Source organism: Barbus barbus (genome assembly GCF_936440315.1).
Source record: "Barbus barbus genome assembly, chromosome: 4".
NCBI lineage: Eukaryota > Metazoa > Chordata > Actinopteri > Cypriniformes > Cyprinidae > Barbus > Barbus barbus.
In genome coordinates this window covers 18,854,445-18,874,332 of record NC_136732.1, presented here as the reverse complement: position 1 = coordinate 18,874,332, position 19,888 = coordinate 18,854,445, and the positions used below count along the sequence as shown (strand labels likewise).

General features: G+C 38.1%; 3 protein-coding genes across 4 annotated transcripts; 1 reads left to right on the top strand and 2 right to left on the bottom strand.

Moving 5' to 3' along the window:
* Positions 1–679: 679 nt before the first annotated feature.
* LOC306868717 (WD repeat domain phosphoinositide-interacting protein 2-like) lies at positions 680–8,130 on the top strand. 2 transcript variants are annotated; one of them, XM_079415017.1, is made up of 12 exons: positions 680–897; positions 1,958–2,040; positions 2,902–3,071; positions 3,179–3,275; positions 3,513–3,610; positions 3,713–3,805; positions 4,564–4,634; positions 4,733–4,840; positions 5,022–5,186; positions 5,272–5,379; positions 6,189–6,286; positions 6,366–8,130. In XM_079415017.1, the coding sequence occupies exons 1-12, from the start codon at positions 824–826 to the stop codon at positions 6,476–6,478; spliced, it is 1,278 nt and encodes a 425-aa protein (XP_079271143.1). In that variant the 5' UTR covers positions 680–823; the 3' UTR covers positions 6,479–8,130. The 2 variants fall into 2 exon arrangements, with proteins under 2 accessions (XP_079271143.1, XP_079271142.1); XM_079415016.1 differs by having other exon boundaries at positions 4,733–4,846.
* A 149-nt stretch (positions 8,131–8,279) lies between these two features.
* On the bottom strand, positions 8,280–14,750 carry LOC306868720 (actin-related protein 2/3 complex subunit 1B-B-like). The gene is made up of 10 exons (XM_079415020.1): positions 14,417–14,750; positions 13,783–13,857; positions 11,901–12,005; positions 11,600–11,822; positions 9,858–9,965; positions 9,564–9,770; positions 9,393–9,468; positions 9,112–9,308; positions 8,708–8,798; positions 8,280–8,614 (listed from the first exon to the last, which is right to left on the bottom strand). Exons 2-10 carry the CDS (start codon positions 13,844–13,846, stop codon positions 8,576–8,578), a joined length of 1,110 nt encoding a protein of 369 aa, XP_079271146.1. The 5' UTR covers positions 13,847–13,857; positions 14,417–14,750; the 3' UTR covers positions 8,280–8,575.
* Positions 14,751–14,891: 141 nt separating this feature from the next.
* Positions 14,892–18,819, bottom strand: LOC306868719 (actin-related protein 2/3 complex subunit 1A-like). The gene is made up of 10 exons (XM_079415019.1): positions 18,595–18,819; positions 17,591–17,680; positions 17,386–17,490; positions 17,055–17,277; positions 16,856–16,963; positions 16,545–16,757; positions 16,355–16,430; positions 16,051–16,244; positions 15,447–15,537; positions 14,892–15,298 (listed from the first exon to the last, which is right to left on the bottom strand). The coding sequence occupies exons 2-10, from the start codon at positions 17,652–17,654 to the stop codon at positions 15,260–15,262; spliced, it is 1,113 nt and encodes a 370-aa protein (XP_079271145.1). The 5' UTR covers positions 17,655–17,680; positions 18,595–18,819; the 3' UTR covers positions 14,892–15,259.
* Between the last annotated feature and the right edge of the window lie 1,069 nt (positions 18,820–19,888).

The following is a 19,888-nucleotide window of genomic DNA, read 5'->3' as shown; positions in this document are numbered from 1 at the left end:
CTTAATGTTCAAACTTCAGGCTTTTACAACTGCTTTTATCTTTCAGGCTAGGCTTTCTCAAGCCAACCTAAAGTTTGTCTTGACAAACTTTTTTATCTAGTTACACAGTCTTTGTTAATGTTAGTTAATGAAAATACAGTTGTTCAGTCTTAGTTCATGTTGGCTAATGTTGCTAACTAATGTTAACTAGTGAACCTTATTGTAAAGTGTTACCCAGTAATGGATTAATAAATAATATTAATGACAATTTATAGAATTATTCTTTGATTTAGGCTACTTAAAGATTTCATCACAGCGTCGCATAACACAACCTTAAAGTTGGCATTTTTAGAATTATACTAATAGGCCTTTTATTTTCATTTTATTTATTTTTTTAAACAAAAAGTGATCTATCAATCAGAGGACAGAATATACGAAGAAAATTGTGCGCAACAGGTTTTTCCAGCAATGTTTTAATCATGTGTACAGCCAGAGAACCACTATGAAGGCTAATCTCGAATATATTCTCAATTAAGGCAGGAGCCTCTCTGGGAAGCCTCTAAAATTAATTGTTATTAATTGTGTAAACGTTTAGCAAATAATTTAAAAGCATTTCCACTCGGACTCCAGTGAGAAATAGAGCACCTTTCCCTTTAATTAGAATGCGTGCGGCAGCCAGTGCGCATGCGCACGAAAAGGTACAACAGTGGCTGGAGAAAAACAACAACATTCATTGGAACAAGGGTGGAATTTATGGCAGTGCAAGACCACACCAGATTTCACTGAACTAACCCACATCTGAGCCCTTTTCACTTCGGCTTAATCTGTAAATGGTGTCGAGCCCATGAACCTGGCCAGTCAGAGCGGAGAGGCCGGCTGCAGCCAGCTGCTCTTCGCCAACTTTAATCAGGATAACACGTAAGAAAAGAACCACGCTACTGCTGGCCTAGCAGCCCATCTACACGACAACAGCGCAATGCTGTCAGTATAATCAGCGAATAATTTGCACTGAAGTCGTGCGAAGCTTCGGTGGTTATAAAGGGAGCGCTTTCGTTGTGTCGTGTCTCATTTCTCGAGTGCTGTGCAAATAAGGTGATATGATGATAAAGCGTGCTAACCAGCTAAAACTGGCACTGTTGTTATGCTTTCTGGCTTCTAATTTGGTCTTTCTTAAGACAGTTACCCACGATGTGTCAATGCAGTTTTGTTTTAATAAATCAGCATCACCCAATTTTGTCCTGTAAAGTATCGTCAGACAAATTCACTCACGAGACGTGTAGCACTAGCACCCATGCTAACGAGAAAATGACAAATTTGCTCTTCTGCGAAGCTTTATGTCAGCCTAATTGTGTGAAATCCTAAATACGGGATGTAAATTAACATCTGATTGTGTATATATAATTTAGCAAGTGTTGAATAAGGTTGTTATCTGTGTGTTTAACGAAGTAACTACAATAGTAGCTGAAATGTTAGCAACACCAGAGTAACCTGTGACTTAAAATTGAGCTCTGATTTTGTGTTTTTTGGCTGTCTGATTTAAAGTTAGCTGCCTGAAAGATAGTTTCTGTACTTTTTTTATATAAAAAATAAATAAAAAAGCCGTTTGTTTGTCTTAACGAATCCAGTAAGCAACGGACCAGCTGTTATCCAAAGCTTGTTATTTAGACTCCACTGGTGTTTGTGCCACTGTAACCGCTGGTTCACCCCAGTGTTTTTACAAGTAATAACAGCTGCTACATTTCACCACTATAGAAAGTAAACTACTTTAAAATAGTTTACTGGCTCGTGGCTGTCTTTTGAATCTTGGAAGTTAAAGCATGTCACATTATACCTCGAGGATTGGAAAATAGCCCTTTAACATATTTCAGGTCAACAACCGGTTTTAGTCATTAAGCAAACCAGTAGACCATAAAGAAGTGGATTTGTGTTTTAATCACTTACTGGAGCGTTTCATTATTGTTACCTCTTTGCTCTCCAGATCCCTAGCTGTTGGTACCAAGTCCGGGTACAAGTTTTTCTCCTTGTCATCAGTGGACAAATTGGAACAAATCTATGAATGTAGTAAGTACATTTTGTAGTAATTAATTTCAGCCTCTCATAAGCTTGTGTAGTTATGCAAATCATATCTAGTGTGTCTGCTTATACCTCTGGCATGATATGAGTTGATTGAAGGGGCTGATAATGTCTTTATGCTCTCTCTGGAGGTCAGAGATAATCAGGGTGCACAAACAGTTTGAAAAATGTGAGAGACCTTGAAAATGATTCAAATAAATAGTTATGGTCCTGGATGCTGATTGGCAACATTCCAATGGAACATTCCAGCTGCACTACAATAGTATCTTTTGAGGCCAGCTAGTAACCTCAATTTAGATGTCAGTAAACAATTATATCTTATAGTGTAAGGATGGCTCTACAATTTACTTAATAAAATAACATTTTAAATAAAAAAGTATCCTTATTATATTTCCATTATCGTAATAATGGTTTTATAAATGGAGTCAGCATTCAAGTACATGCTGTAAGTCACAGCTGAAGGGCTTGCATGCACACTTTGTGCCTCTCAACGGTCCTATCTGTGACTAAGTTCAGAATAAAGCCTGTTTTCCTGTCTGTTATTGTTTAATCTTCAAATATTAAGGAGGCCAGATGTAGACATTTCAAAATGTCCAGGGATTTGTTATTTTTGCTATGTCCCTTTAGTCCACTGGTTCTCAAATGAGAGCCTCAGAAAACCTCCAAGGAGCATGTAGGATACCTTACAAGTACCTAAATTAATAAATTATTAAATATATTTTAAAATAATCTAACTCTAATATAAGTTAAAATTCTAAAAAAGGTTGAGAACCACTGCTGTAATCCATTATAAATGTTTGCATGAGTGTAGTGCTTAAGACATGTTTTATATTATGTGTTTGTGCTCAGTTGACACAGAAGATGTGTGCATCGTGGAGAGATTGTTCTCCAGCAGCCTTGTTGCTATTGTCAGCCTTAAGGCACCTAGGAAGCTGAAAGTCTGTCACTTCAAGAAAGGGACTGAGATATGCAACTACAGCTACTCAAACACTATACTGGCTGTAAAACTAAACAGACAGGTGATTCAGCAAGCATCCATTTCCTGTGACGCATGTTTACAATATTGTGTTTTATTACAAGTGATGAGACCGTATGAGAATGCTGCAATCCTTCTTTATTTCCACAGAGATTGATAGTGTGTTTAGAGGAGTCACTCTATATCCACAACATTAGGGATATGAAAGTACTACATACCATTCGAGAGACCCCTCCAAATCCTTCCGGTAGGTACCACTGCTTGCCATCAGTGCATCATTGTCTGTGTGATGCACTGACTTTGAGGAAGTGCATGTAGCAGCTTCTTCTTTCAGAAAGATCTAGTGCTCTATTTATGTTTGAGGAATGGAAAGCATAGCTTTGCAAATGATGTGGCGACTCGTTACTAATGGCCTTGCTGTTATTAGTATTAGCCAGACAGATCTTTTATTTGTGAATATTAATATGTCACTAAACATTTATAGGACTATGTGCCCTGTCAATCAGTAATGACAACTGTTACTTGGCCTATCCGGGAAGTGCAACAATTGGAGAGGTACAAGTTTTTGACACGGTCAATCTGGTAAGTACTGTTCAGTTTCGATGTTTGCCATAATTAGGGTTTTAAGGGATTGTGTTAAACAGGGTTGGTCAATATGTCTGTATGTGTGATATTCCTCCTCAGAGGGCAGCTAACATGATACCTGCCCATGATAGTCCGCTAGCAGCACTGGCGTTTGATGCAAGCGGCACTAAATTGGCCACAGCATCTGAGAAGGTAGAGCGCTGTGTGTGTGTGTGTGTATGTGTGACACTCATTCAGACTATAATACAGTGGCTACAGTTGTTTGGTTGAAAATGAAAATTAATTGTAGCTTTCTCTTTTTTTTTTTTTTTGACATTTCCTAACTATATTGCACTACCATTCAAATGTTTTTTTTTTTATTATTATTATTTTTATGTCTATGAAAGGAGTTTCTTATGCTCACCAAGGCTGCATTTATTTAATTTAAAAATAAAGTAAAAGCAGTAACATTGTGCAAAATTATTAGAATTTAAAATACTGTGTTTTACCTTTTTTCATTTTAAAATGTAATTTATTCCTGTGACGCAAACCTGAATTTTCAGCATCATTACTCCAGTTTTTAGTGTCACATGACCTTCAGAAATCATTCTAATATACTGATTTGCTACTCAAGAAACATTTCTTGTTGTGGTCAATGTTAAAAACAGTTGTGCTGCTGAATATTTGTTTGGAAACTGATACATTTTTTAAGGGTTTTTTGTTTCTTTGATGAATAGAAAGTTCAAAAGAATAGCAGTTATTTTGAAATAATCTGCAACATTATAAATATCTTGACTGTCACTTTTGAGCAATTTAATGTATCCTTGATTGATAAAAGTATTATATTGTTTTGATTGGTAGTGTTTGCATATTGTCCTTCAAGATTTAAAGTGCTGAATCAAGAGTTTTAGTTTCTTGTATCCTTCCTAAAAAGTAAAATGTTTAAACCCTCTTTTCTTGGTATTATTTAGGGCACTGTAATCCGAGTGTTCTCCATTCCAGAGGGCCAAAAGCTCTTTGAGTTCCGGAGGGGAGTAAAGAGGTAGTAAACTATATTGCTGTATTGATACAAAACACCAAGAAATTATAATAAGTGCACCGAGTGAAAACAATGCATTTTCTTTAATTATCCCTCGACAGATGTGTGAGCATCTGTTCCCTCGCCTTCAGTATGGAGGGGCTCTATCTGTCTGCCTCAAGCAACACGGAGACGGTTCATATTTTTAAGCTGGAGACCCAGAGAGAGAAGTCAGTGTAATGATGCCCACCTTCTTCTCACATCTCAAATATAAAATCCTTAAAATTTAGTTTGAACAAGATAAAGCCTTCTTCTGATAACAGATCTGCAAGCTGCACTAAAAACAGAACAAAGGCATAGCTTTCTTTTTCATTTTTGATTTTGCGATCAAGTCGTGTTTTTCCATCTTAGGCCTCAAGAGGAGCCCACTACTTGGACTGGATACTTTGGGAAAGTACTGATGGCCTCCACAACATATCTGCCTGCACACGTAACAGAGATGTTCACTCAAGGAAGGGCATTTGCCACAGTCAGACTGCCCTTTTCAGGTCATAAGAACATCTGCGCTCTGGCCATGTGAGAAAACCATTCAATCTAGAGACTGTAGCTGCTATCAGGATAGACGTGTCCCTGATTATCTTGCTTGTGATTTGTTTTTTAGAATCCAGAAGATCCCACGCCTGCTGGTGGCTGCAGCAGATGGCTATCTTTACCTATACAATCTGGACCCACAGGAGGGGGGAGAGTGCACACTAATGAAACAGCATAAGTGAGATCCAATGTTTCCAAGCTGAAACAATCTATCAGACTACTAGTCTATACACTTGTCGTAAAAGTTTGGGGTTGTTAAGATTTTAATAGGTTTGTTAAATATCTCTTATGCTCATATAGGCTGTTTATTTGATCAGATATACATAAAAACAGTATTATTGTGAAATATAATTACAACTTAAAATAACTGTTTTATATTTGAATATATTTTAAAACATAATTCATTCCTTAGATGGCGAAGTAATTTATTCCTGTGAAATATCAAAGTGTGATGCTTCAGAAGTTGGTCTAATATGCTGATTTGGTTCGAAACATTTCTCATCAATGTTGAGAACAGTTGTGCAACTTCATTTTGTGGAAACGGTGATACATTTTGTCAGGATTCTTTGATAAATAGCATTAATTTGGAATAGAAATCTTTTGTAACATAAATGTCTCGACTCTTGACTGTCACTTCTGATCAATTTAATGCATCCTTGCTGAATAAAAGCATTCATTTCTTTCAGAAAAAATATTAGTGCCCCAAAATTCTAAACATTAATGTGTATATTCATAAAATATTTTTGTTGGTTATTGAGTATACCGTACAATTTACTGTGAACCTAAAACAGGTTGAGACGAATGAATTCATAAAGATACATTTCCTAATTTACTGGTAGTCTCATTTAAACAATGTCTTAAAACCTACATTTTTAATTTAAGGATTTCATTAAACCGTTTGTATTGTATCATATTGTTTCTATCTAAAAAAATTGTTTTAGATTGACACTGATTTAATTCCTCATTTAAATGTTTTTCGTACCTTAGGTTAGATGGAAGTGCAGAGCCAGCGAATGAAATTCTAGAGCAAACAGCTCACGAGCGGCCACTTGTGGCACAGACCTACAGTGCTGCTGTTGCCAAAGGTATGAAGCTTTCATTTTCACTCAAAGAATGAACGAATTAAAATGTTAAAATGGCCTTGTATGGTTTTCATTGGCTCAGGTTACACTGAGGATCAGGGGGCGGTAGGGGGTGCTGGAGTGGAGGATGACATGAACACCCTGCACCTGGACGAAGAGAACGAGCAGCCTCCGTTAATCCTGGAAACAGACTGAGCTGCTGCCAGTCGTGCTCTGGGCGGAAGATGGAACCGACTGAGTGACGTTGTAGAGGGGGGTTTCCTCCTCTGGTGCTGCTATGGACATGTGTGACCTGATAGAGAAAGGGATTAAAAGAGAGATCGTTTTAAAGCAAGCCTAGCTGTAGCCTTATTCTGTCTGTTGTTGCGTATAGATGTTTCCCATCCCCCACCCCTGTGGCTTTATAAAACCTGGTGAATTTTTCTTTGCTTTTTTCCACTCTTTTTTTTTTAATGCCCAGTTATGTCCTTAATCAGACCAAAATATGAAATCCAAGCTGCAGGTGTCACATTTCTTAGCTTTGCATGTACATGTGCCAAGATTAGAAATTCTAGAAAACCTTTGCTTTCATGTGGATGGTTCTGATGTGTTAGCTGGCCATTTCTTCTCTTGAACTTTGACAAACACTTGTGTGTTTGTGCATTTGTGTCTTTTTTAATTGTGATTGAAAGCGAACTGGCTTGTGCCGCCTGCTACGTCACCACACAACTGTGCAGTGTCCGCGTTGTTGAAGTCCCTTACCAATCATCAACATCTGTGGCTGTGCAATGACACCAAGATGTGAATATTGTCCTGTAATAACATGATAACATGACGGCCTGTTTGCAATTACTGTTTGAACAGTATTTTCAACAGGCTGAGAGGGTTGTTTTTAAAATCTGTACGCACACATGCTTTACAATACTCTCTTCTAATTAATCCCATGCCACATTATGGGCAATGTGGAGATCAAAACTTTAGTTTTGGCTTTGAATTACCCCTAGTGTCTTCATATGGCCTGATTTCTTTGAAGAATTTTTATTATTTTAAGTTACAAACACTTAAGTAACCCCAGTAGTAGAACTGATGAAGGCATTTCATGTGTTGATTTGAGAGGGAACTAGCCTTTGAACGTGGTTTCAAGAGGCAGTTAGTCATCAACTTGTTTCTTGGACATTTTGTTTTATTTGTAATGAAAGAATGAATGAATGAAGTAAGTTGAAGTAATGCCCTGTCTCTTTGATTTATTCTTAATACCAGCAGCTGATGATTGCTCATGAGCCTCATTTTAGGTAGGTCCCTATTTTGGAGGCCTTGTCCTTTGCGAAGAGGAAAAGCAGAATATATTTCACTAAAACATCAATCTTTGGTAAAAGGTTGCAGCATTTAGCTTACAAATGGGGTATGTTCTCTCAGACGTCCCTGTAGACTGCTGTCTGAACAAACAGGTCACATGGTCTGGCAGTTTAACCAGAACAGGTCAAAATGTTTAACGTGATATCCAGGGTTCTTTTGACCAAAGAGGACCGGGGTTTATGAATGTGATAACCAAATATTCGCAAAACACAATGTTAGCTAGTGTGTCCAAACAAGCACACAGGGCAAACAAACAATGTAGGCATTCAGAGATACTGCCTGAATTGTTGGAGCTCTAAAGGATCCTGAGATCATTATGCATGATTGTCTCTTGTGCATGTTTTGATGTTGCATATCAACAAATGTCAACGTCAGTAATAAATTGATTTATGTTCTCATCAGCCAATGAGACCTAATCCCCCACGGCCACTTTAATCTGTTTTCTAATGATTTTTGTATAAAATGTAAATTGTTCCATATAAAGATTAAATAAATCCTCTGTTGAAAATGTTTTAGCGTCTTTTTAGATTGTTTTCCCCATTCCATTCCTTTTTAAATTCAGTTTAGAGAGTGGTGCATTGATCTTTTATGTTCATTATATATCTCATAAATATATTACATAGAATTGCATTGAAATTGAGTTAACACAGGAAGCATTCAGCATGGTAAATGTCTTTATTTTATTAGTTTCAACTGCAGTTCATTAAAAAAGCAATTCAAGGTACCTGCACTAATTAAAGAAAAGCAATCTATGACCAGCATATAAATTCAGACAAAATTCAGTTTTTGGTTCATCCAGAACCAGTTTGCTAAATTTCATCAGTATAAAATCCTTAAACCACTAAAACTGTTAATCAAAACATAATCTTGGAAAAAAGTATAGACAACTGCATTAAAAAAAGATTATGAAAAGGCAAGCAATATGAATGGCAGACATTTTGTTCTGATGTCTGCTGTCTAGACAATCTTTAGGTCCTTCATTGCGGATTCAAGGGTCTGAAACAGAATTAACAACATAATTATAATCATCTTTTTGCATTTTTGACTACTGCTTAATAATTATGAAATGCACAAAAGTTCAACATGTACCTTTACATCCCAAATAGCCATGCCTCCATCCATGCCAGTGGTGCAGAATTTGGCACAATGTGCTTTTCCTCCATTAAGAATTGAGATTTGGCTAAGAAGTGATCAGAAAAATTGCATTAACAGATCACAATATCTATTGTTGTACATTAATGTTTCGAATTTAAGTATTTTCAGCAGTAGCTGAAAAAGTATTTTCAGCAACTAGTAGCAAACAGAATTTTATCTGTTATTGTATCATTTTAATATTTAACAGTCCATAATGTGATTTTGGGGGTGGAGCTATTTCTTTTAACAATAAAAGGCAGAGAGTGTTTGAAACTTGTTTTTAATGTCACAGTGGATCAGAAATGACTAACTTTCCACTTAAAGGAACGAAGCTGAAAGACTTATAGGATAGGCCGTACCTGATGCTGTTCTTGTGCACAGACTCCAGGACGGCTTCTTTGCTGTCAGTGGTGGCTTTCTTATCCAGGTTCTGGAAGCGTTCTCTGGCTGTCATGCCCTTCTGAGCACTCTGTTTGGGCACGTCGAGTTTCCCTCCAAAAGACAAGGCTGCTTTGTTCGAATCATAGACAAACAACACAGGGTAGCAGTCATGGCCCTGAAAAAGATATGAAAATGAGGGGACAGTCTAAACAGATCACTTTGGCATCAAGGCCTGATATCTGAAGATAGGCCTACTTACAGCTGCCACTAGGCTGTTCTCAGTAATAAAAGTCACACACAGAAGAGGCAAGGTGTCTGAAGTCAGACTGGCGCAGCTGGCGAGATGAAAGGAAATGATTTGGTAAATATAATTTTTAATGGTTTTTAAAGGCAAGTTTGTGCAGGGCCAGATTTGAAAGGCAATACTCACACAGCAGTCTTTCCTCCCTCAGCCACTGCCACGGTGCTGTCATGGCTGGCCCAGGCCATACGATTCCCACTGTCCGAGAAACAAACACCGTGTACCCAACCTGAAGATCCAGTAGATTCGAACATGACCTCTCCGAAGGGCATTTTAGAGCCCCACGCTGTTGGAGCAGGCTTCTCTTCTACTTCCTTTATGTAAGCAGAAAAGATCCTGGATGGGGAATTAACAAATGGGAAGCTCATATAGCAGCCATATTCATAAAAGAGACATAATAATGCAGATAAGATTTAACCCCACCTGCATTTAAAGTCACATGATCCAGCTGCCAAAAGGACGTTATTGGGGTGCCAGTCCAAACAAAGGATGGTGGAGCGGATGGGCTTCTTAATGTGCTTGCACACCCACCTAGCATAATAAGACATAACTTTAAGCATCTTAGATACACCCAATAAAAACAATTGATTAGTCTGTGTTATTTGACAGTAAATAATGCCTGCTGAAATGATAAAATGTAGTTCATAATACAGTTTGGTAGGCCTAGTTCTGGTCCTCAAATTGAGCAAGAGTGTTGGTATAACAGTCAGCAGCACTGGGATATTTCAAGTATGTATTGCTGCAGCCTGGAGACCTCCAAGTGGGAGGGACTTACGCTGCAAGTAAGTTGGGAGACCTCCAAGAGGGAGGGTAGGTTTAGGGTTGGGGTTGATGTAGGGCATATTAACAAGTCCCACCCATTCCGTTTATACCTACCTCGGATTTTTCACTAGTATTTCTCTGTAATTTCTGCAGGTTACATAGTTTCACCAGTAGGTGGTGACAAGTGACAAGTATCTTTATAAGTGAGTAACTGAATCATTCGTTCATATCATTTGCTCAAAATGACTGGATGCTTCTCAATAAGAAGGTTGCATCTTTGAGGGCTGATTCATTCAGGAACTAAATAAGTAACTTTTGCTGAGTTCAGAACAGCTTACTATCATATTTACTACTTTTATCATATCTTTCCACAGCAGAAATAATAAGAGTAGTGTGCTGAATCAAAGTCCCTTTCAAGGAGTATATTTACATTTCTGTAGCCTTTGTTCCGAATTCAGCACTTATGAGTGATTCATTAAATAATTCACTCAACTGATTATAAAAAAAAATAAAAAGATTATTCCTGTAACTAAACAAGTGATGGCTGCTGAATTCTGAACAGCATACAACCATCTTAATTCTTTTACCATATCTCTGCATGGTAGAAACAATAGTAGTATGCTAGTATAGGGTTCTGAATAGAGCACATATTGAGTCATATTAACCATTAACTTGATTATATTTCAAAATAAATAATAATAATAAAAGTAATATTATTAGTAATAATAATAATTTAGGAACTAAACAAGTTGCTGTGTGTATGAGTAAGTCATTAAATCCTTAATTCAACTGAATCATTCAAAAGCACTGACTGATTCAGGAGTGAAACAAATGAGTCATAGAATCATTCATTAAACCGATTCATTCAAAGCTTCATTCAGCAACGCCACCAAAGAATTTATCTATACCTCTGCCTTTGTCTCCCTCCGCCAATGAAATAGCCTAGTTCTTGTGACTTGTGTCTAACAAGCTATTCATTATTAACTTAGTGTTTATTAATCAACTTTACTGTATTAAAGCAATATCACATTCGCTCTGTTAGTCTATCAGCAAGATTATGAATGCCTACGACTGGAATTCACACCAACTTAAATATCTCGAGTTAAATGGTCAGCTGCAGCTCAGTGAGAGCCTATAACATCACATGAGTTAATGTAGCGTGTAACCTACTTGGAAATGACTGAATGTGACCAGTCAGGTGACTGACGACTAAAGATTCAACGCGGTTGGTGAGTACCAGCATCCTCTGCTGTGCATTTCTAGTCCTATCATCCCAAGCATTGCTTTAAACCGGGTCATTTCAAAATAAGAGAGAGTCCATCTGCCTCATAACATAAGCAGATTAACATTTCTGCCAGAAAAGGCTCTCTATCCATCCATTTCTCCTGTCTGATGATACTCACCAGTCATTATCCTGCTCAAAATAGCAGACTGAGATCAGACGTGAGCCACTGCCAACTGCAAACTTGTTTTCTTTAGGTGACCATTTCACACAGCGGGCGGCACGGTTGATCCTGAGAATGACCAGGGTGGGCTTCCATGCATCTCCCTTTAGGGTCCAGACGTATGCATTACGGTCAGTGCCGCAGGTCACAATGCGATTGCTCTCTGGGGCCCAGTCAATGCCTGGGTAACAAGGAAACGGCCTGGATGATATGGCGTTGGTCACATTAATGCTCTGTCAGATGAGCCTTCTAGACTTACCAGTAACCTGGCCATTGTGCTCCTTCAGCACATGGATTTTGTTCCAGTTGCTTCCATCCTTCTTGTAGATATGGACTTCATGGTTATTAGGACACAGTGCAATTTCTAAAGAAAAGAGGAATTCAGTATATAAAATATTCTATATGACAAAAATACTTTGGCTTGACGGATTGGATAACAGCCTAAATATTTTATTAGTAAGTACTTGTTTATTCAAGGTTTATTACTGCCACTATCTATGGCTAACATATCTCAAATGATAAATAATATCCCTATAACTGTGTGTATTGCTGAGGAGAGGTTGGATTCATGATGGTGGGATATATTTAGTCTAGCGTACAAAAACGTAGGTGAAAAATTCCCATAGACTATCATTGAAATGGACCCCACTTTGCTCTTTTTGGAGCAATGAAGAATTACCCAAAACACCCTGAAAACCAGCTGCAACACCCTAATATTATGACATGCTAAGAAAGTGAGTTTAAGCCTGCAAACATAGTGTTTCTGCAGAATAGTGTTAAAGAAAATGGGCCTTTCCCAATACCCGCACTGCTTTGGGGCAGTATTTGAGGCTATCAAATGTGTATCACATAATTTGCGAGATGTAGAGAAAAATGTTCCAGTGTAAATTAAATTAATTAGAGAATGCATATAATTTGGTAGAGAATGTAAAGTGTTTATTTTATTGGTGCGGAGATGTGTAATTTGTTAGATGTTTTCAACTGCATTTTGCAACTAAATTAGAAGCTCCAGAATTAAACTGTGCAGTAGTAGGCACTACTGAACACACATTAATAAATGTATTTTAAAGTGCAATCTATCCAAAAATCTAAAAGTATCATTTAAGATCTGTAAAAAGTTTACTTGCATTTTACAACACTGTGTCATAAGTGTATCCCATTAGGTAATCAAAAGTTCTACATATAAACTTGCAGTCTACACACTAACATGAACACTTGGGCCTATGTTGCAAGCATGTCACATCAGCAGCAAGTGGTCAAGTTTAAAGGCCACAAGTGTGGGTATTGGGAACAGGCCAATTCTGGATTCTGACAGAGCCTCTATTTCCCGCTACAGCAGATGTGCTCCCACATTTTTCATAGGTGAGCAAGAAAACTTTCATGTTTTTAACAGCAGCAGTTAAACCTAGTCATTCTCAGCCGTCTAGTTTCCCTGCATTTTCTGCAGTCTGCTGAAGACGTACGGCATCAGCAACAAAGCACCATTCATAGTAAAACAGGAAGTCTGGGGGGAATTAATCATTACTGCTTCTCTCATCAGCATGGAAAGAAAAGCAGGGCGGCAGCAGTGAAAAGACACAACTTTATATTTTTTAAACTCTTAAAACATAGTCCTGAATGATTTGCATTTTTGAAAGCACTTCACTTTGATGCTGAAAGATCCTAACGGCCATCATAAACCACATAAAAACAAGTGCGCATGTGGCATGCATGTTCGTGTATGTATTTGTACATTTCCATAAGGATATGCAGCTTTTCATGAGGTTTCAGCAAAACAATATTCAGTAAGGAGCCTGATGGGCTCTCCAAGGCCAAATGGGGGTCCACAGGACAATTTAAAACTCTAATAAATGTTAAAAGTCGCATAATATGGGTAACAAGACCATCTCTGTAAGGAAATGTTAAACATTAGTTCATGAAAATCAGTGCACAGTTTAAGTCTCATCAGACTCTCTTCAGAAGAATCCTCAAAAGACATATTTGATTTATGATCAGATGAGCTTTAAAGACAGAATCATTTGTGTATTCAGGAGTGATGCTCCCACATGATTACACAGTTCAGATTCTGAAGAATATCTTTAGCCCTAGACACTGGGAACTGCTCCAAAGACGTAAGAGATTCTGCAAGTGTGAGAACTTACGAGTTCGGTCCTTGTTCCAGGCATGGCAGCTGATAGGTTCAAGAAGAAAACTGTGATAAGACATGGCTGCTTTTCCTGAAAATTAAATTTGAAGTCATTTTGAGATGAAATGGTAAAAATTATGTTTTATCAAACTACTGCAACATGACTGCTTGTTCACTTCCGTAGACATGCTACTAAAATGGAGAAGTTTCTAACTTCCTATTAAAATTCTTTCCGGGTTTTTGACTTATTTCAGTTATACATTAAACAAAAATGGTTTTGCATTTGTAACCAGAAGTATTTTTTCCACAATGTTTGTAGTAAATTAAAACCAGACCAGAAAGGAATGTGACAAAGCCAGATGCTCAGTTTACAAGAAAAACACAAAACACCTCTACCATCTATCATCGTTTCCGTTTAAAACATAACGGTTCTCTCTGCTGAGGGAGTTTGCAAATGTGAGGCAGACCATGTAAAATCTCTCACTGCAGCTAAAAAGTCATTGAAATACTGAAACATGCTTTCTAGTTGGCATTCTGCATGTTAGTGAGGCACAAACACCAGCATTCTGAAACTACAGACTGCTTCACATCTGAAGAAAAAAAACCTCTCCCAAATTCAGATAAACAAAACCATATGTTTTTCTACTTACCCAGGAAACCGTAAAAAACTGAGAGATGTGGGGGGATTGACAAAGTCTGCAACAGAAGCCCGAGTTCGTGGACTCTGAGCAGTCAACACAAACGCTGGCTTTGCTCTGAATGAACTAAAGTATTTCCTTAGTCGTTTTTCTCTCCAAATATGCACTACTTCCCCTTCCCTGTTAGAAACATATAACCACTTCCTTGTGTGGGCGGCTGTCTGCTGGTGAGGAGGGTTTGCAGTTCAACTCCCCTTCACATTCTCTTCGCTTGCATGTTTTTTAAACCCTCCGTCTTCAAAGATGATTTATAGTCACTTGGAATCTTTATGTGCTTTATGTACCTGTATAACCCAAACTTGGGTTGCAATCTGAGAGCTGTGTATATCTAGTAGCATTTGAAAGCCTAGATGTTTCCTGTTAGCATGAAAAGCAGTCATTCTCAGTGACAGGCATTGAGTCAAACAGAAAAAGATGACATTTGCAAATGTTGTGTAGTATACGTCATTTATTTCTAGCAGACCATTTACATAAAATTCTCCTTTTAATTTAACTCCTTTCCGGTTCCCCTGGAGACCCAGAACATTTTGATCAACCATCACACACTGCTGGGGTGCCAGCTTTGGCATAGATTTTTTTTTTTTTCCTTAAAAAACAAACAAAGAAAACAAAGATCCTAACCCCTTTTTCCATTAGTGTTTTTCCGTTTTTAAGAGTGTCATACATCAGTTCACACCACTGCTCAGTGCTTTTTTTTTTTTTTTATTTAAAAACTTTCAGAAGTGTTATCGGAAATCTCCTTGTTAGTCTTCAAGCTGCATTGCTTGTGCTGTGTCATACTAGTTCGTGTAAGTTTTACATGATCCGCAGGCCTTGGATTGAAGACTCTAAGGTCTGTGGAAAGAATTAAGTAATAATTGGTCATAATGGTAATAAATAATACAAATAATAAATGGTCAATTCTAGTTAACCGTGGGATAAAACAGAAGCAAGTTACTGGCATGAAAAGTTTGGCATAATTTCGAAAATATTAAATACAAACCTTGAAATCCCATATGGTCATTGCTCCGTCAATTCCTGTAGTGCAGAATTTGCGACAATCTCTTTTGTCTCCTTCATATATAGACACTTGGCTACAAAGTTAATAAGAAATTATAAATGTTGCGTACAATTTTAATAATAATGATGATAGTTTGTATGCAAAGTTAGGGGTCAGTAAGTCTTTAAATATTTTTGAAAGTCTCTTATGCTCACAGAGGCTGCGTTTATTTGATCAATACAGTAAAAACACAGTAATACTGTGAAACTACTAATCTTTTAAAATAATTTATTCTTCTGATGGCAAAGCTGAATTTTCAGGATCATTACTCCAGTCTTCAGTGCCACATGATCCTTCAGAAATCATTCTAATATGTAATTAACATTTCTTATTTTGTGCTGCTTAATATATTTGTGGAAACCAGGATTTTTTGATGAATAGAAAGTTCAAAAGAACAGCATTTATTTGAAGTAGAAATCTTTCGCAACATTGTAAATGTCTTTACTGTCATATTTGATTAATTTCCTTTGGAAAAAAAATGTCTTACTGACCACAAAATGTACAATTTGGTAGTGTATATATAATTTCCAAATAATTTTTGCCCTACGTGATGCTGTTCTGATGCAGGGTTTCTAGGGTGCTATTGCGGTCCTCGGTGGTGGCCCTCTTGTCCATGTTGCGAAAGCGCTCCATGGCAGAAATGTTGCGCTGGATGCTCTGCTTTGGAATGTCCAACTTGGATATGAAGGTCAAGTTTCCACCATCATCAAAACTGAACAGCATAGGGCAGCAATCGTGACCCTGATGGAAAAAAAACCCTCTGCATTAGGTCCTGAAAAAAAAGGCAAATCGCCTCTAAAGTACAGCACAACAAATACGTTTCAACCAATAAAAAAAGTAAAGGCTCTTACTGCTGCCACAATGTTGTTCTCAGAAACAAAAGTCACACTCAGAAGGGCAAGGAATTCTGTCTTCAACTGGCTTGGCCTGCAAAACCAAAGTGTGCTACAAGTCATTAACAAGCATGATGTATTACAAAAAGTCTATCGGCAAATCATAAGCAGTTTTTTTCTAAACACACCAACCATTTCCAATACTCACGTTGAGCTTATTGTGGGGTCCACTATAGTGACAGTGCTGTCATGGCTGACCCAAGCCAGTCTGTTCCCACTGGCTGAGAAACAGACGCTGTGAACCCATCCTCCACTTCCTGCCCCGCCAAACTCTGCCATCACCTGCCCAAAGGGCATTTTGGACCCCCATGGGGTTGGAGCTGGTTTCTCATCCACCTCCTTGATGTACGCAGAGAATACCCTAAGAAATAAACATGCAAATATGATTCAGAGCGCTAACAAAAAGCTTATTTTTGACATTTACATTGAGAGTTAACAAGCTTCAATATGCAGTCTCACCTGCATTTGAAGTCACATGACCCAGCTGCCAGAAGCACATTATTTGGATGCCAGTCTAAACTGAGGACAGTTGAACGGATAGGCTTCTTGATGTGTTTACTAACCCACCTAAAAAAAAAGTAATAATAATTATATATACAGTCACAAGACCTGAAAAATAAATCAATCAGTGTAGCCCAACATATCAGCTGTGACCTACCAATCATTTTCAGACTCAAAGTAGCAAACGGATATGAGTCGCGCTCCACTCCCCACTGCAAACTTGTTCTCCAGCGGAGACCATTTGACAAACGTGGCAGCGCGGTTGATCCTGAGAATAACAAGGGTGGGTTTCCACATGCCGTCCTTTTGACTCCATACATAAGCATTACGGTCAGCTCCACAGGTCACAATACGATCACTTTTAGGAGCCCAATCAATGCCTAGAAAACAACAACAAACAATTGTCAACAGGACATTTCAACAATGTTTGTGAGGAATTTAAAAATGTAATATTCATCTTAGAAATTCAGTTTACAGGGACTTTTTACCTGTGATGTGCCCATTGTGTTCTTTTAATTCGTGAGCTTTCACCCACTGATTTCCACTTTTCTTGTATATATGGACTTCGTGGTTGTTTGGACTGATAGCAACTTCTGTAATTGAAAAACAATGCAAATGAGGTTAAGTCAGAAATGATAAAAGCATGGACACAGATAACATCGATGAATAAATGGCAATGAAAATCTTTCTTACGAGTCCTGTCCCGGTTCCACGCATGGCATGTGATGGGTTCCAACAAAAACTGGTGGAGTGACATTGTCTTCAAATAATGTGCACCTCTGCCTGAAAAGAAACACAATTACGTTTGATTGATATGCCAGTAATGTCAGAACCTTGATTATACCGATTGGTCGAGCGGTGTTCAACAGTTTTGATATGTACATTTATTTATTAGCAGATGGTTTATCCAAAGCAACTTAAAAATGAAGAATTTAGTACAACAACACTAGAATTTCCCCAGTTGCCAAGACAAATATAAGCAGGGTTTCTCTCACTAGTGTGACTGTGCAGGAGTGATTTCAAACACTAGGAGGACCGATCCACTAGTACAGGCTGATCTCATATACGAACTAACTGAACAAATTTAGTCTGAAATGCATGTTAATTTACATTAGTTACATGCTTATTTTGAGCTTAATTTAAAAAAAAAAAAAAAATCAAACTCGCAATTGTGGATAATAATGCACTCTGGATTTAGTTGATAAATATCTTAATTAGCGAGATAAGACAAACTGGCAAGCCGGGTCCAAATCACAGCCCTCAGTGTTATATGCCCAACTAAATCGGCACTGTTTTCGTCCATAAACATATACTAAAGCAAAAATTCCCAGTTCAACCCGCAAAACCAGATGACGGCTGTCAGTTCCCGGTTTTAGGGCGTGGGTGAGGCAGATCATCAATATCTGATGCCATAGGCTTCTGTTCGCGAGCTGCCTGCCTGCTACATTAGCCGACAGCTAACGCGAAAAACTGATTATATGCCAGTAAAATTACGCGGAAAGCCGGAAAAGAGAGTCCGGGTTTAAAGATAAAGGTCTGTAGTACCTTATGTAAACCGTGAACACTGTTATAACGCGAGTGAAGTTACAGAAATGTTCGTGGTGTGTTAGATTTGAGGATAAGGAAGGCCTTGCTCAAGATGCCGGCTCAGTCCGCTCCCTGCTGTCGGGAAAAGGCATGACACGGGCCTCGTTTACCTGAACCGATGCTCCGCTTCTTGAGGAAATGTTAGCGAGGATGTTGGCTCTCGGGTGTTCAGCTGGTGGACGGACTTGAATTCGCGGACTCTGGACAGTCAACACGAATTCACTCCGATTGCTCTCTTCTCGCTCCCTGATTTGGGCCTGTCAAGGAATCCAGGAAATGGCACGCAGTTCAGCGCGCATGCGTACGCACGGCAAGCGGTGGGCGTGTCCGTGTGCACTCAGCGCAAGTCATTCAGGAGACAAAAGTGAGGGCTGGCACTGTTTGAGCAAGCCACGGTTCAAAGGACTAGTGTGCAGCTTTTGATCTTAGGCAGGATAAGATTGATAATTTTATTATATTATAGCCCTTAAAGGGATAGTTCACAAGACAATCCTGTCATTAATTACTCACCCTTCTGTTGATCCAAACCTACAGTCTATGATCCAAACCCGTAAGACCGTCATTCATCTTTGGAACACAAATTTAAATATTTTTGATGAAATCCGAGAGCTTTCAGACCCTCCATAGACACAACTGCATTGATGACATGAAGCGGAAGCAAGCGCATGCGTGATACTCTCTCCACAATGGCGGCTCGCCACTGCAGATGGGATGAGGAGAAGAATTGTTGAATAAAGTCATTTTTGTTTTCTTTGCGCACAAAAAATATTCTCGTAGTTTCATAAAGTTACGGTTGAACCACTGATGACACGTGGACTATTTTACCAATGTCCTTGCTATGTTTCTGGGTCTGGGAAGATTTCAGTTGTGTTGCTGTCTATGGAGAGCCAGAAAGCTCTCGGATTTCATAAAAAATATCTTAATTTGTGTCTGAAGATGAGCGAAGGTCTTATGGGTTTGGATCAACATGAGGGTGAGTAATTAATGACAGAAATATCATAGTGTGGTTTTCTTGACATTTTTTGTTTGAAAGATCACTTCTCCCTCTTAATAGTCCTTTTTTTTGTACATTGCTCTCCTTGACTTTGATTCATGTGGGATGAATTCTGCCACTTTGATAATTCTACAGTATAACCAAGGCTAAATTAGTTGTCAGCGGATGCTGGGCAACATTTTAAACATTACATATATGCATATAGGCTACACTACCATTCAAAAGCTTGTGGTCAGTAATTTTTAAAAATAAATTACTTTTATTCTGCATCAAATTGATAAAAAGGGAAAGTAAAGACATTTACATTGTTACAAACGATTTATATTTCAAATAAATGTTGTTCTTTTGAACTTGACATTTCCGCAAAAATATGAGGCAGCATAACTAATAATAAGAAACATTTCTTGAGC

Bases quoted from the DNA above. Each gene is read 5' to 3' on its own strand.
- LOC306868717 (XM_079415016.1), top strand. From the start codon at position 824: ATGAACCTGGCCAGTCAGAGCGGAGAGGCCGGCTGCAGCCAGCTGCTC. The intron at 3,611-3,712 runs GTAAGTACTGTT...ATTCCTCCTCAG, and splicing joins TTTTTGACACGGTCAATCTG to AGGGCAGCTAACATGATACC. The intron at 6,287-6,365 runs GTATGAAGCTTT...TCATTGGCTCAG, and splicing joins CAGTGCTGCTGTTGCCAAAG to GTTACACTGAGGATCAGGGG.
- LOC306868720 (XM_079415020.1), bottom strand. From the start codon at position 13,846: ATGTCTTATCACAGTTTTCTTCTTGAACCTATCAGCTGCCATGCCTGG. The intron at 12,006-13,782 runs GTAAGTTCTCAC...TCTTTTCTTTAG, and splicing joins CTGGAACAAGGACCGAACTC to AAATTGCACTGTGTCCTAAT. The intron at 9,771-9,857 runs GTGGGGTTAAAT...TTCCCCATCCAG, and splicing joins TCATGTGACTTTAAATGCAG to GATCTTTTCTGCTTACATAA.
- LOC306868719 (XM_079415019.1), bottom strand. From the start codon at position 17,654: ATGTCACTCCACCAGTTTTTGTTGGAACCCATCACATGCCATGCGTGG. The intron at 16,964-17,054 runs GTAGGTCACAGC...CTTTTTTTTTAG, and splicing joins TTTGAGTCTGAAAATGATTG to GTGGGTTAGTAAACACATCA. The intron at 16,431-16,544 runs GTGAGTATTGGA...TTGGTTTTGCAG, and splicing joins GACCCCACAATAAGCTCAAC to GCCAAGCCAGTTGAAGACAG.